Source organism: Leptidea sinapis, chromosome 2 (genome assembly GCF_905404315.1).
Source record: "Leptidea sinapis chromosome 2, ilLepSina1.1, whole genome shotgun sequence".
NCBI lineage: Eukaryota > Metazoa > Arthropoda > Insecta > Lepidoptera > Pieridae > Leptidea > Leptidea sinapis.
The window spans coordinates 3082372-3096850 of record NC_066266.1 but is presented as its reverse complement, the minus strand read 5'-3'; the positions used below and the strand labels follow the sequence as shown (position 1 = coordinate 3096850).

General features: G+C 34.0%; 1 protein-coding gene across 11 annotated transcripts in view; it reads right to left on the bottom strand.

Moving 5' to 3' along the window:
- LOC126972736 (heterogeneous nuclear ribonucleoprotein L) overlaps positions 1–14479 on the bottom strand; it is a 423515-nt gene that overhangs the window by 36072 nt on the left and 372964 nt on the right. For 2 of the 11 annotated variants that reach the window (XM_050819736.1, XM_050819747.1), the window contains exon 1: positions 4311–4359. The exons of 8 other annotated variants lie outside the window; for them this stretch is intronic. In XM_050819736.1, coding sequence (XP_050675693.1) covers position 4311 — 1 coding nt within the window. In that variant the 5' untranslated portion in view covers positions 4312–4359. Of the gene's footprint in view, positions 1–4310; positions 4360–14479 lie in introns of those variants that run through there. One more of the 11 variants, XM_050819725.1, reaches the window with a different exon arrangement.

Genomic DNA, 14479 nt, shown 5'->3' with positions numbered 1-14479 from the left:
GCATTTATTTACTTATTAAAAATATTTAAGATGCCATATAATATTTAAGAAGCTGAAGATACTAGAGTTCAGTTTTTGTCGGGTAATATTTCAAAACGCGGTCAAGTGCGAGTCAGCAAGTAACATAGTATAAAAGTTCTTGTAGTTCGTTGTAACGATTTATGACGTTTTAAAAAAAACTATGCCTAACTGTGCCTTTGCACATACATAAAATTATGAATAATATATTGAGAAGCAACAGCCAAGATGTTAATTTTGCTCAATACAATAATAATGATTCTATTCAATGGGATGTATTGAGCGATCCAAAGGAACCTCGCGCATGTAAGTATATGATATGATGGCACAGAATGGCTTGGCTTTCCGGATTATTTGAATCTGCATACCGAGAGCTGCAGATAAAGTTAAATTGACAATCTTCTTAACTTGTAACTTTCTTTCTACAGAAAAATCAAAAGTTTGAATGCGATTATCTCTGTAATAATAAATGTTATCTACCAACGCTTGTCTATCCGATATTATCCTATTCAAAGCTACGACTCGTATCTTTATCACAAACACAAGCGTTAATTCCTAATTAAAGAAATTTTCTATTTGCCAAGACGAAACATCTACGAAGGTGTGAATAAATCAAAGATTAGACAAATAATTAAGGAGCCTAAAATTACACCTGCTGATTCAGAAACTCCAAAATGAATGGAAATAAGATGAAAATAAAACCTGCGACATAATTAATTTTACACGGCTGTCCTTTACTGTTTTATTTTCGCGTGAAATAAATACGTCGCACACAGGGTATAAATATCGCAAGTAGATTGTTTCTTAATGAACAAACTTTCAATGCCAATAAAAAATTCAAGAACATCTACAAAAGTGAGAATGAAACTCTGAAGACTAGACGAATAATTAATGAGTTTAAAATTACGTCTGATATTTGAGAACAGTCAAAATAAAATGGGAACAAGATGAAACACGATCGCCGCAGTTTCATATCTGAGCAGCACACTGTTCGTGAAAGTTTTTTGATTAAAAAAGTCATTGTTTTGAAAATGAGCAGCTGGTTGGTACGGAACCGCGAATGTATTAAGGGGCTACATGAGAACAAAACACTAACGAATGATCGCAATGTTAAAGCTTAACGGCATTACAAATAAAATTGGCATATAGTTATAATAAACCAAGAAAATGCAAAATGTTTACAATTAGACATTTTGCTTACGAATGGTCTATTTGGACGTATATCGTTTCCCGAGTTTATTTGCAAGGCAGCTTGTCATTAGGAAAACTTCAGAATTTTCATTGTATTGACAATGATGTCAACGATAGTGTAAACATTTTGCATTTTCTTTGTTTATCGTCAGTTATAACTTTATACCAAGTTTATTTGTAAGGCCGTAAAACTATCATAATTGTGACATTCCGCCGTCTGTATTTTTACAGACGGCGTATGAAATTAACTGCTAAAATAAAAAAGGATTTATTACATCAAATTAACCAGATCGTCAATTGATAGAAAACGTCCATGTATGCCAACACTCAGACACTGAATCTTAAATCTTTAAAAGAGCAATTTTTGTAAGTATTTTTGTAGCCGAGATTATTATTCCGAGATATATATTTATATATATATATATATATATATATATATATATATATATATAAATATATATCTCGGAACGGCTCCACCGATTTTCATAAAATTTAGTATGCAGGGTATTTCGAGGGCGATAAATCGATATAGCTAGGTTTCAATTAAAAAATTGTAGTTTTATCCGTGTTTTAATGAGAAACAGCTACAATAACATTAGAATACAAAGGTAAATTTCGGCACTATATACAAGACTATAACAGTTCAGATGGGATATAGGGCGATTCGGAAAGCAGAAGACCCAGTTCGAATCCAGATGTCCTATTAGTATTTTTTGTTAAAGTTTTGTACATGCTTAAAAATCCGAGCAAAGCTCGGTCGTCCGGATATTAAGTATGAAACGTGCCTTGATTTGACATAAGTATGAAATAGTAGTAATTACAGTAGTGCGATTGGTGACGAAGTATAATACGGCTACGTTTGAAAGCGAACAGTTGCTTACAACGTAGTGGATTTCGACTATCTCCGTTTATATACAATATTATATACGTCATTTGCCAATCTATCAATGACTGCACGTTTCATACAATCGAGTGAATCACTTTTTTCTTAAATTTTGCTAGGCTGGTATTAACGGATTTTTTTTAGTATTTGTTACATTTCCACATCGGTAGTTATTAAATCAATAATTATTGGATGGATGACTATAACATTCAGCAATAAGAATAAACAATCCAAATTACCCAATTGATCCGTCAAAACCAAATGATGGAAAAAATCTATATTTATCTTATCATCCATTCGGGATTGGGATCCTAATTGAGGTACTTAGAAATATAAATCTATTTATATATAAACAGGAGCACGAGTATGAGATAAAGAATTTGAAGATACATTTTTAATACCTTTGCGCTGCGCTGTACTTACATACTAAAAATGCAAAAAACTTATGTATCTCATCGTTTGCTTAGGTAGATACGTTAATTTGTAGTAAGAACTACAACTGTGAAACGAGAGATGGCAGAAATGAGGTAGTAGAGAATGCAAAGTCAAGAGAACGCAAGCATAAAAATGATTGTGTTTCTCAAAAAACCTCCATATCTTAAGTTCCTATTTTATTATATTACTAATTATCAAATACCATTTATACTTGGACAAGTTAACCACTGGTCACGAAATGCAAAAAGAGTGTATGCAATGACGATCGACGAATATTGTCAGGTAATGAAACTTGCTTCAAGCTCTATACCAAAAAAATTACAATTGTATAAATGAATGTACTATGATATTATGACCACGCTGGAACATAATGTCCTCTCCCGTTTACCTTTCCCCCCTCGCGCTCGTCCTGTTGCGTCAGTACGGTTTGAAGTTTCATTACGGTTAGGTACATGTCGTGATATTTTCGTGTTATCACTACTTTTTTTTGAAGTATTGGCTTTTGTTGTTTATGACTCTGTAGTTTATGTTGTTTTGTGTCCGTCATCAAATCATCAATCGTCAATCAGCATCAAAGCTCAACGCCTTTACATCAATCAACCGTAACAGAGCAACGACGTGACGTCATCGACGTCAGGTCTAGAAATAATATAACCAGTTATTTGTATTTAATCCAAACAAATTAATTATGCTACTACTTTGAAGTACATATACATCATGTACAATGAGCACTTTTTAACAAAAACTATTATATTTTATTAACATATTTTTATTTATCGTTCATTAATATTTTACTTATTTTCCGAAGAAATAGCTATAATAGGTTGAAATTGCTTGCATTTCCACCATTATTTTTACAAAACAAAATAGCGATTTTTGCTATTTTTGTGATAATGTTTCACTTCAGATCTATCTTTATTCTGACAACGCCATATTCACGCCTCATGAATGACTAGAGGGCTAAATGCTAACAGCCTTTGTTAAGCTTCCAGTGGTTAATTCATCCAAGTGTATTAACATCGGAAATAATATTAAGAGTAAACAAATGCATAAGCACAGAATACTAAGATAAAACCATGACAATCTACAAAAATACTACGCGAGGTAAGGTTACTCCACATTTAAAACTTTTTTCTTACCTTTGTCACTACAGAATTACACATGACAGGGAGAAGTAATTTTGAACTTGGAGTAACTTTACATCGAGCATATGAACGTGGCTAATACAATATAAGTAAATATAACCTTATGAGTTTACTTTAGAAGTCAAAAACTTCTATGATTATTTGTCGTGAAGCACAATGCGCTGAAGATAGTACTTACATCTACAAAAAAAGTAATGACCCCAAAGAAGGTAAACGATATTGCATAACAATGTCTAAAGCCTTACTAAAATCTATAAATTTGATGATATCTCAGACCAAGAGAATAAAATAATATAAGAATGAAATGGAAGTTTACAGGAAGTATAATTTCTCGATGGTGCGATATAATAATATTGACAAAGAATATCCTTTACTATCATCGGTAACACACGATGATTCAGAAACCACGCAATACAATGAATATTATCAAAGCTGACAAACGTTCGCAGAAACAAACATTTTTTTTGTGTAGAGAGCATAACCTCCCTCATAAGAGAACTTCTAAGATTAGGCCAGGTCTAAAAGCTTATCATGCTTTTGCGATTTTAAACAGCCATATAAGGGTTGCAAAAATAGTTTTAAGTTTGTCCACTCCAATCCGAATATTTTATTCTTTCAGTCTGAGTTTTTACACTTACTGTTAATTGACTCGAGTCCCGCCTCGGCCCAACTTCACCCCAGCCTTCCCTGCACATATAAAAAGACGAACACACTCTTATTCTGTCCTTCTTAAATGTCAATATCCTTTATTTCTTTCGCATAGCGTTAAACGATGCATGCCAATTCCACGTGAGTCAAAGCTACAAAAATACAGAAAAAAAAACCAAAATCGGTAAATTTACAGATGACTTTTTTTCCGATGAGAGTATTCTGTGTTTCTTTACGACATTATTATGTGTCTTGTGTTTCTTGTCTGCATGCCTGTCTGTGCGTCTCTGCGTCTTCTATTTAGTTGTTGGCTCCGGTAAGCATAATGTCCTTGACAATACCTCAAAGAGTGTGTTTGTCTTTAGTTTTATATGTGCATGGAGGATTATTGATTAATCTAAATATATACGTAGGTCACACTAAAAGTTTTGCGTAACTTAAAAAAACAACATGTTATAACCAAAATATTATGTTTATTGCTTTTCAAAATACTCTTATTTACATTTTAAGTATAATTTTCATGCGATTTTTGAAAACAGGAGGACAACAGATCTGAAGGCATGTTTTCTACGTGATGATTGAACACTATCACTGCTTCTTCGGAATTTGTAAAAGCGAAACCTTTATTTAAATCTTTGATTTTGGAGAAAATACAGAAATCACAGTCGGGGTTGTTTGCAGGATGGGTGACGAGTTGCACTTTTTCGGAAGCTAAAAATGATTTAGTTTTGTTGGCCGTGTGTGAAGAAGCGTTGTCATGATGTAGGAGAACGCGGCTTTTTGGTCGTCTTTCTTAATTTTTTTTAACAGCCTGCTTAAACATATGATAGAACACCACTTGGCATTAACAAACTCATCAACATTAAGTCTTTTGATCTTCAAGTGGAAATGTGCAGAAGGGACCCGTAGCTGAGACAAAAAATGCGATCATTTTTTGCCAACGTTCCTCGCCTGCCTCACTTTTTTTGGCCTGTTCTTATTTTCAAACACCCATTCACAAGATTGCTGTTTTTTTTCGGGTACAAAACAAGAAATCCACGTTTCTTCTCCTGTGACAATGTCTTAAACAGCATAAGAATATCCGTGGTCATATTTCATTAGCATCTGTGAGCATCACTCCACGCGAACTCGCTTCTGCCCCGCTGTCAGTTCATGAGGGATCCAACGACAACAAAGATTCCGAACTTTCGACTCTTCGTGTAAAATATCTATATCTGGCTCATACCAATAGTCCTCGAATCCGCGAGTTTTCTTCAAGTAGTCGCTTAACATTAGCCACATTATTTTCGTTGACAGCAGTCGAGGGCCGCCCTTCACGAAATTCGTCATGTAAAGAAACCCGACCTCTCTCAAATTCAGCAAACCATCGCCTCACGGCGCTCAAACAAGGTGCTTCTCTCCCAAAAGCATTTTGAAGACGAGCTGCACAGTCTTGTGGAGAGAGAGAACTTTTAAAATCATAAACAATCATTGCTGTAAAATGTTTTCGACTTAATTCCATTTTCGTTGCATACGTAACTTTGATGTGTGATAAAAAATAATTGACAAATGATTTCCCACCAAATGTTTTTTTTATTACTAAGAAGGTTGCAACGTTTCAAAAAATATAACATTCGCAATTCAAATAGTTCCGATTAGCTAGAAGTGCAAAACTTTTAGTGTGCCCCATGTATCACAGTTTATATTTCATTGAACATAGATAAAGTCATACGAGTATAGCTAACCACATTTAAATAATAACAAATACGTGCAACGTTACATTGTTGATTTATCAGTGCTGTCCTCTGAGATATGGTGAGCTATAGTTTCATCATGTGTACTTAATGTAATGTTAATAGTAAACCGTACCGTACTGTTATGAGAAATATTGGCAGGTTAAGTCAAGCGGTTTTTTCACTTCAATCTCTCATTCTTTTATTTCAATACAAGACTAATAACTACAACAAGACTTCGATTTCTCCGATCATTTGACTGGGATATTATCTGTGATCTATTTACTCGTTAGCTGTACACTTTGCAAGTTATTATTTTTGTACTAGTAGAGATTGAAGCGATAATGATTGTTATTTTGTAAGCAATAAGTACGTACCTTGTGTGAATCGTTCTGAAAGTAAAAGGCCTTACGAATCATCGTAGCAAAATTTTTCAATGTTAGTTCAATAAATTGTGTAAAAAGATGTCATATATATCATGTGAATTCAATGTCAATGAAAATAATTGCCTACTTATATTGGAAGATATAAATAGAAAATATCGTTATAAATATCTCATTGGTACAAAACCGTTTTACCTTTGTCTCTGTTCTATAATCATTGAGTGTAAGTTCTTTTTATTCTTGATTGGTAGAGTGCAGTAGATAAGAGTAGGCATTGAAATCATAAGAAACCGATGTGGGAGTTTGAAGTAATATTATGTACCATTGACAATCTAATTCGTGTTAGAGAAGTCTATATGATTCCAGTACAACATGAATTGATCACAACAAGATTTCTACGAGTACATTTATATTCATAAATGGTGGGAATATTTAAATTTTACTAGAAATAATGATTGTGAGAAAGCAAAGCAATAGAAAAGCAGTTAGTTTTAACGAGACCGAAACAGAATTTCCAATCACATAAATGTTTTTTTATTAAATGTTTTAAAAACCGGTTCAACATTATAATGTCTTCCAGGAGAGTCTAGTCCACGGTCCTGACTTTTACTTGCATCAAAAACTTTGAACAAACTCTTGGTATGCTTGTTCTGGACAATTTTCAGTACATTTCTAACCTAATCAAGCATTGCGTAGATCTATTTTCTCAGTGTGACCAAAATTTTAATTAACATTGGCCTCCACAAATCAAATTTGAAAAACAAAATTTTATGAACGATGCGGAATCGAACCCACGACCCCTGGCGTTCCGTGCTAGTGCCCTAACCGTTCGAGTGACGATACGTCACTTCGTACAAATTTTATTTGTGTATATTAATACACCGACTAGGATTACCTAGAAGTGAGTGTTATCACTTTAAAAAAACATAACAAATTGTTTAGATTTACAAGTGCGACATCTCAAGTCAATTTCCTAATATGCAAATATTGGGGTTCAGCAGGTTATCAACTGTAAAGTAGATCCTGTAGATGAATCCAGAACCTGAGAGTTGAACAAAGCATACAAGATTTTATGACGATACGTCACTCAAGCGGTTAGCTCAGTTAGTGGGTTCTAGTTGACACACGTTCATAAAATTTTGTTTTTTTAAAATTTTATTTGTGTATTAATCCTAGAAGCGAGGGTTATCACTCTAAAAAAACATAATGTGTACTAACAAACTACCAACGTAAATTTGATGATTAACTAGTTTTTTAATAAGAAAGTTGGTTAAAATCCGCACTGTAAAGGAACGCCACATATCCAGATTATCACAATGGTATTAAAGTTTGTTACATAACCTTACTATATTTAAATCCAGCGTCCTGATGTTTGTTTCCAGTGAAACTAACTAACCAACTCCTTAACTAATGAACGGATTTTAATGGGGATTACTTCATGGAGCGCAGTTTAGTCCAACTTGAGAGACAGGATAGTTTTTATTTCGATTTGGGACCAATAATTATTTTTAATTCCAATATTTGTTTTGTATGGACATATGTTCTATGAGAAAATTTATTGACGCACGGTTTGACAGTTCTTCTGTGAAATAATTTCATTATAACAACAGGGAGCATATTTTACGATATAATTCTTAAAGTTAAGCCCCCTTATTCATAATGGTCCGCTAACTTTAACCAGCCGCTTAGGAGTGTTTTTTCTCATTCTGACTTAGGTCAATAGAAGAAGACAGAGTGAGAATTAGCAATGCTTTAAGTTAGCAGACTATTACGAATAAGGGGGATGAAATATAAGTATTTTATTTATTATGTACAGAACAACGTCTGTCGGGTCAGCTAGTATGTTATAAATTTGGTCTGTGCGGACCTCGAGACCTCGTGATAAATTCAGTGAAGAATTAAAATAAAGCGTCTCTTAGCAGCGTCAAGTGATCGAGCCGTTCAAAAAATACTGTTTAGTCAATTGTTTCGAGCTGAGACTGTGGTGCACCAAATGATTGTTTTAAATTAAATTTTATAATTATATGAGAAACCTACAGCTACTTAAAAATAAGAACTTACGATTTTTTATGACAATAAGGGACGAGAGGAGCAAGAGGTTCAGCTGATGGTGATTGGGACGACCTACCTATTATAATGCAGTGCCGCTCAGGATTTTTGAAAAACCCAAAAAATCTGAGCGGCACTACAATTGCGCTCCTCGACTTGAGACATAAGATATTAAGTCTCATTTGCCCAGTAATTTCACTAGCTATGGCGCCCTTCAGACTGAAACACAATAATACTTGCACATTACTGCTTCACGGTAGAAAAAACCGCCGTTGTGGTACCTATAATCATTAGTGGTACAAACCCATAATCTAGTCTTATTTACACTCGCGGGAATAAAATGATTCGAATATCTTTTATATAAGAACATCGCAATAGCACATAAGTATGTAGACATGAATCATGACCCAAACAATATAAATGTTACAGTTATTCTTTTAAACAACATTACAATGTATGATATTTATAGGAGTTCGCGAACAACTTCGTGTATTGAGCTGCATTATGGTAATGAATTTTAAACTTCATCAATTTTGCTTTACTTTCGGCATTTGGCATATTTAGTCAAATTTTATTCGAAATCGGTAATGGGAATTGGGAACATTTACCAGATAAACATTAGCCTATTAAAAATTTGTTTCTAAAATCAGTTGCTTAAGCATCGCTTATTTACGATGACATTAGAAAAAAAATGTTTTGAAAATCCAAAAGTGCACGCCATCCCACTCATTTCTTTTTTAAAACATTAAAAAAAGTTGTAAGTACTATTGACTTATTCACATTTGATAATTAAACAAAACATATTTTGTTTTTGTAAAAAGGGACGAGGCAATTTATTGATGTTAGTCTGAAGATAATAAACACAACATGAACACATCGTACAAAGGTCCGGACGTAATTTATTTTTTAAATCGGAAAAAAATTGTGCAAATATAAGCTAGAGTGCTAATTTTGAGTATTCTATCCCAGCGGATACTCCATATGGAGTGCTGTTTCCACCTCTCTCTCCCCAAGAGAAGGTCGCCTTCAATGAAGGCTTAGAGGGCACTTGCCCAAAGCCAACCTCTGGTGGTGTTTAGTGGATAGGCACTTTGGTTTTGTTTTGAGACCTACATAACCAACGCAGACATAGCCTGCGTTGGTATGCATGAGCATTCACCACCTCCGTCCCGTCGTTATCCCGGGACGCAAAAAAATCGAGTATTCATTTACTTATTGTGACTTCTAAGTGGAAACTCTGCCCGAATACAGTTATTACTTACACAAGTCTGAATGAATTTAAGTATGACTTTGCCTTCCTAAAACACCGTATAATATCAATATTAATTCGAGCACTACAACAAAGGCAAGGAAGACGCAAACCGTTCTGTTTCAGTTAAATTCAATTTGTATTCAAGTTTCCTTTAGCAATCCAATTGCATTGTCGCCCGTATTAACGACAGGCTCGTAGTCTCACCCTCGGGTACGCTCGATTGACTTTGTAAAGGGTTGTAGTGTTGGTATTAAGTCGTATCGGTAAGATAAAGACCGACTCGTCGAACAATTTGTACCTACTAGTCGTGCATTTAAAGAATTGGAATATAAATCCCTATGTAGAAGGGGTCGATAATTAACAGACACGATTCTTATAACTACTGTATTTGGGCAGAGTTTCCACTTAGAATTCACAAGAAAGAATTTCACAACAATGAATACACGAACTTAGCACTCTAGCTTATATATGGTACGACAGCTAACCTTATTACTGCTACCATCTGTTAGTTAGCACTGCTGTAGTGCCAACAAATTTACACAAATTTAACTAAAGATCTGAATATTATGTGCTATTATATGTTCAAACTATATAATAATTATATATAACATTACTAAGACAGTAATAAATAGCAGTAGTTATACAAATGTTATTATAAATTGGGATATGTTATGGCTTCATGACGCTGGTAGCACTTATTAACACATTAGCTAATTAATATAATAATATTGCTGACATAAATTTACTTCCACTTCAAACACGCGTCGTCTACATTCCATATTTCCAACCAGTTTTTGTAGATGGCAAAAAGTAAGATATTTGTATTTCACAATAAATAAATCGTTAATATAAAAGCATAATTTGCTGACGGTACAGGCTAAGGTTCAGGTTTCAGGGTTCATGTCGAAGATTGGAAAACGAAAAAGATATAACCAGTTAATGTTTATGTAGGTATGATGACATAAAACGGATTCTAAATATTTTGAACTACAGATATGATATTGAATTAGTATAAATACGAATTAAAAACATACAATTTTTTTTTTTTATTTTTAGTTCGTTCTTTGACACGGTTGTCAAGTTTTTATAATTTTTTTGTTTTAAGTTCAATTCTTCCGTCCTCATAGTAAGCTATATAAGTAAATATATTGGCCATCATAAGGTAACTGCATTAAGAGCGAGTTCTGCACATACTCAAAAGAATGCAACGCTTTTGTTCCGTTGGATTGATTCCATTGAGTTCAATGGAAACAACATCAAAGACCGAAGAGACGTATCAATTGAAAATCAGTTCAATCCAGAACACCAAATTACGGCGACTTTGCAAGCGTGCGTAGTCCTTGTGTAAGCTTTACCGTACACATCACTAATCCGCTCGGAACCGTTGCCAACACGTTATACTGACTCTTAGTCTATGTTAATCAGGGTTGTCAAGCGTAGTACATCATCTGTAAAAATTAATAAATGATAAAAATATCACGGAGAATAAGTAGCGGAACGAGGTAATGGCACACTCGTACCGATAACATATTCCCTCAACTATTGGGAACTAGAAAGCCAAACGTCAATAATATAGATGCGAGTGATAAACGGAGAGGTGGTAAAACCGTTGGAATCTGCTATATTTCTTGGCATTACTCTTGAATCTTGATTATCAAATTAAAATTGAGCCCATATTGAAGGATTGGCGAATAGACTTAATTCTGCGGCATACGCGGTTAAGAAGATAAGACAATTAAATGACAAAGATACGGCGCGCGTAGTTTACTTTAGTTATTTTCATGGTAATATTGCTCATGGTATATTATTATGGGGCAATGCAGCTGATATTAATATCGTCTTTGCGTCACTGAACAGAGCTTTTAGGGCTATTTATAAAATAAAGGTCCTAAAGAATCATTAAGAATTTTTTAAAGAAATTAACATTAAACTGTTAACCCCTAAATATATTCTTGACTAGCTGATACTCGCAAGTTCGTCTGCGTACACACATGGCTCAACACTGCTTATAATAATAGTTGTTTCTTAAAACTTTTAAAAAATTATATTAAGCTAGCTGACCCCAGCAAACGTAGTATTGCCATATAAAGTAATTAAAAAAATCAATATTTAAAATTTTTGGGGTATAAAAATTAGATGCAGCTGATTCTCAGACCAACCAAATATATCGTTCTACAATTATTTGATATTTGATTGCCATCTTGCAACCCTACAGCGGATTTCTGAATGGAACAGAATAATATTAAAATTGCGATACAAAAATAGTTGTAGATCGTAGAAGGTTGAAATTTTGAAGTTGTATGTATTTGCTCATCATCAATGCTGAATTATAATAAAATAAAATAAATAAAATCGACAAAATATAAAAAAAATATATTTAGTAGTGGGTCACCCTTATTATTTAGGAGTTGAAAAATAGATGTTGGCCGATTCTCAAACACCGTTTGGTAACAAACACCGGGACACGAGAATTTTATATATTAGATGAAGATATTTTTAGGTACGGACCAATATTTTAGGTATAAAACTAAAATAAAATCTATGCAGTAGCTTTTCCGCGATGCGCACACATATGAAAACCTCTATAATTTTATTTATATATAGTACAAAGCCCTTATAATCGAATTCTCTAGAAACTTTGATAAGATTGTCTCTGAAAAGATTCAATAAGTCTACAAAATCCTATTTTGAATAAAAAGAAATGAAAGTGATAATATGATTTGACAGCTAGTGGTAAAATAATCAAGAATTAAAAAAAAAATTATGAAGTTGATATTGCCGCTATGTGATTATGGATTATGATATATCAAACTTTTTAAGGATAGTACAATATCATATATTGTATACTGTGTGTGAAATTAGTTCACTCAATCTCTAATAACCAAGGAAATAACCATAGACTAAACTGAAATAATATTAAATATTATGCCAATATTCCGTGAAAATATCTGGTATAAGCATCACTACACATCTCTAATCCGCTAGAAATTGTTGCCAAGTCAAATAAATAAGTCGATAAGTGAATGCAGTATCAATTGTTACCTCCAATATTTCATAAGTCTTGAATATTTTCGTTTCATACAATAACAACTCGAGTTGTTTTCTTTTGGAACCCTTTTCTGAATAGTTAGTCTTTGGAACTGAGGTATCGATATTGTCATGGACTTAAGTCGTCTTGAGCAATCAATTACTGGGTCTGTTCTAAAACCCAAGGACAAATGAGGATCACCGCGTATACTCACCCTCATGTAGACCTAGAGGAAGCACATGGCGTTTACAACCTTAAGTGTCACATAAATGTAGACATAAATTCAAAAACCGAAAATAATTTGGTAAGTGCCCGGTGAGAATCGAACCGGACGCAGCTTGGAGAGAATCACCAGTGGGAGGCTCCTTTCCACAGGATGCTGGCTAGATTATGCGTACCACAACGTCGCCGTATTTCTGCCGTAAAGCAGTAATGTGTAAGCATTACTGTGTTTCGGTCTAAAGGGCGAAATTATAAAATCTTAAGGCTCGAGGTGAAGAGCGCAGTTGTAGTGGCGCAAATAATTTTTGGAATTTTTCAAGAATCAGAATCAGAATGGGCAGGGCGTATCAATTACCATCAGTTGAACGTCCTGCTCGTATCGTTCCTTATTTTCATAAAAAAAATCAACGGTTCTACCTATTGAGATTCAATTGGTACAGCCAACAAAAACATATAGTCATCATGCAAGCTTGACAGTGGAGTATTACAGTACCAATACATCGTACAGCAGTCTAGCATAATTCATATTCTCTACATTGTTATACATATATACTCTCGACATACATATGTAACTTAACATTCCATTATCTATAACTCCAACTTCATCTGCTTTAAGTCCACAACGCTCGTTAATTGTCCGTTTACAAATAACCAGTAAGTCTAAATCTATTTAATTCAATGAAGATATCTAGTAAGAGACGTTTACGTAGCACTTTCATTGGTCTAGATAAATTTATATAATCTCAGGACTATAATAGAAAAATTTAAGTCTTATAGACTTAAATTTTGCAGTTGCAGTTTGGCAGTGCCAACCCTAGAGCCTTTACGCTCAAGAAGCTCGCAATCAATCCTCAATCCTCAATACTCAACATCTTGATACCGATTATCAGATATCAATAGAATCGCCACACCGATTCTATCCATGAACACTATTCATATCTGAGTACATTGATATGCTGAAATCGATTTAATACAGGTGTGATCAAGTTATGACGATGTTATGTACGTATTTCAGACGGCATATTTTTGCTCAACAAATACTTAATTTAACTACACGACCACATTTTATCTCTGGACCTCGCTGGAACGTGGGGCCCCCTCTCGTTTCCCTTCCACCCCCTCGCGCTCGTATTGTTGCATCAGTACGGTTTGCAGTTTTATTAGCGTTAGGTTACATGTGATATTTTCGTGCTATCACTGCTTTGTTTTTGAAGTTTCCAATGTTACGTTGTGACTTTTATTGTTAATAGTTCACCAGTTTCTGTGTCGCTATATTATTCTAATGATATATAAAATAGAAAGATATAACTTTTTAGGGTTCCGTAGCCAAATGGCAAAAATCGGAACTCGTATAGATTCGTCATTTCTGTCTGTCCGTGTATGTCACAGCAACTTTTTTCCAAAGCTATAACAACTATATTCACCCAAAATTAGAAAAAAAATTAAAAAATATTTAGGGTTCCCCATACTTACAACTGAAACTCAAAATTTTTTTTCATCAAACCCATATAAG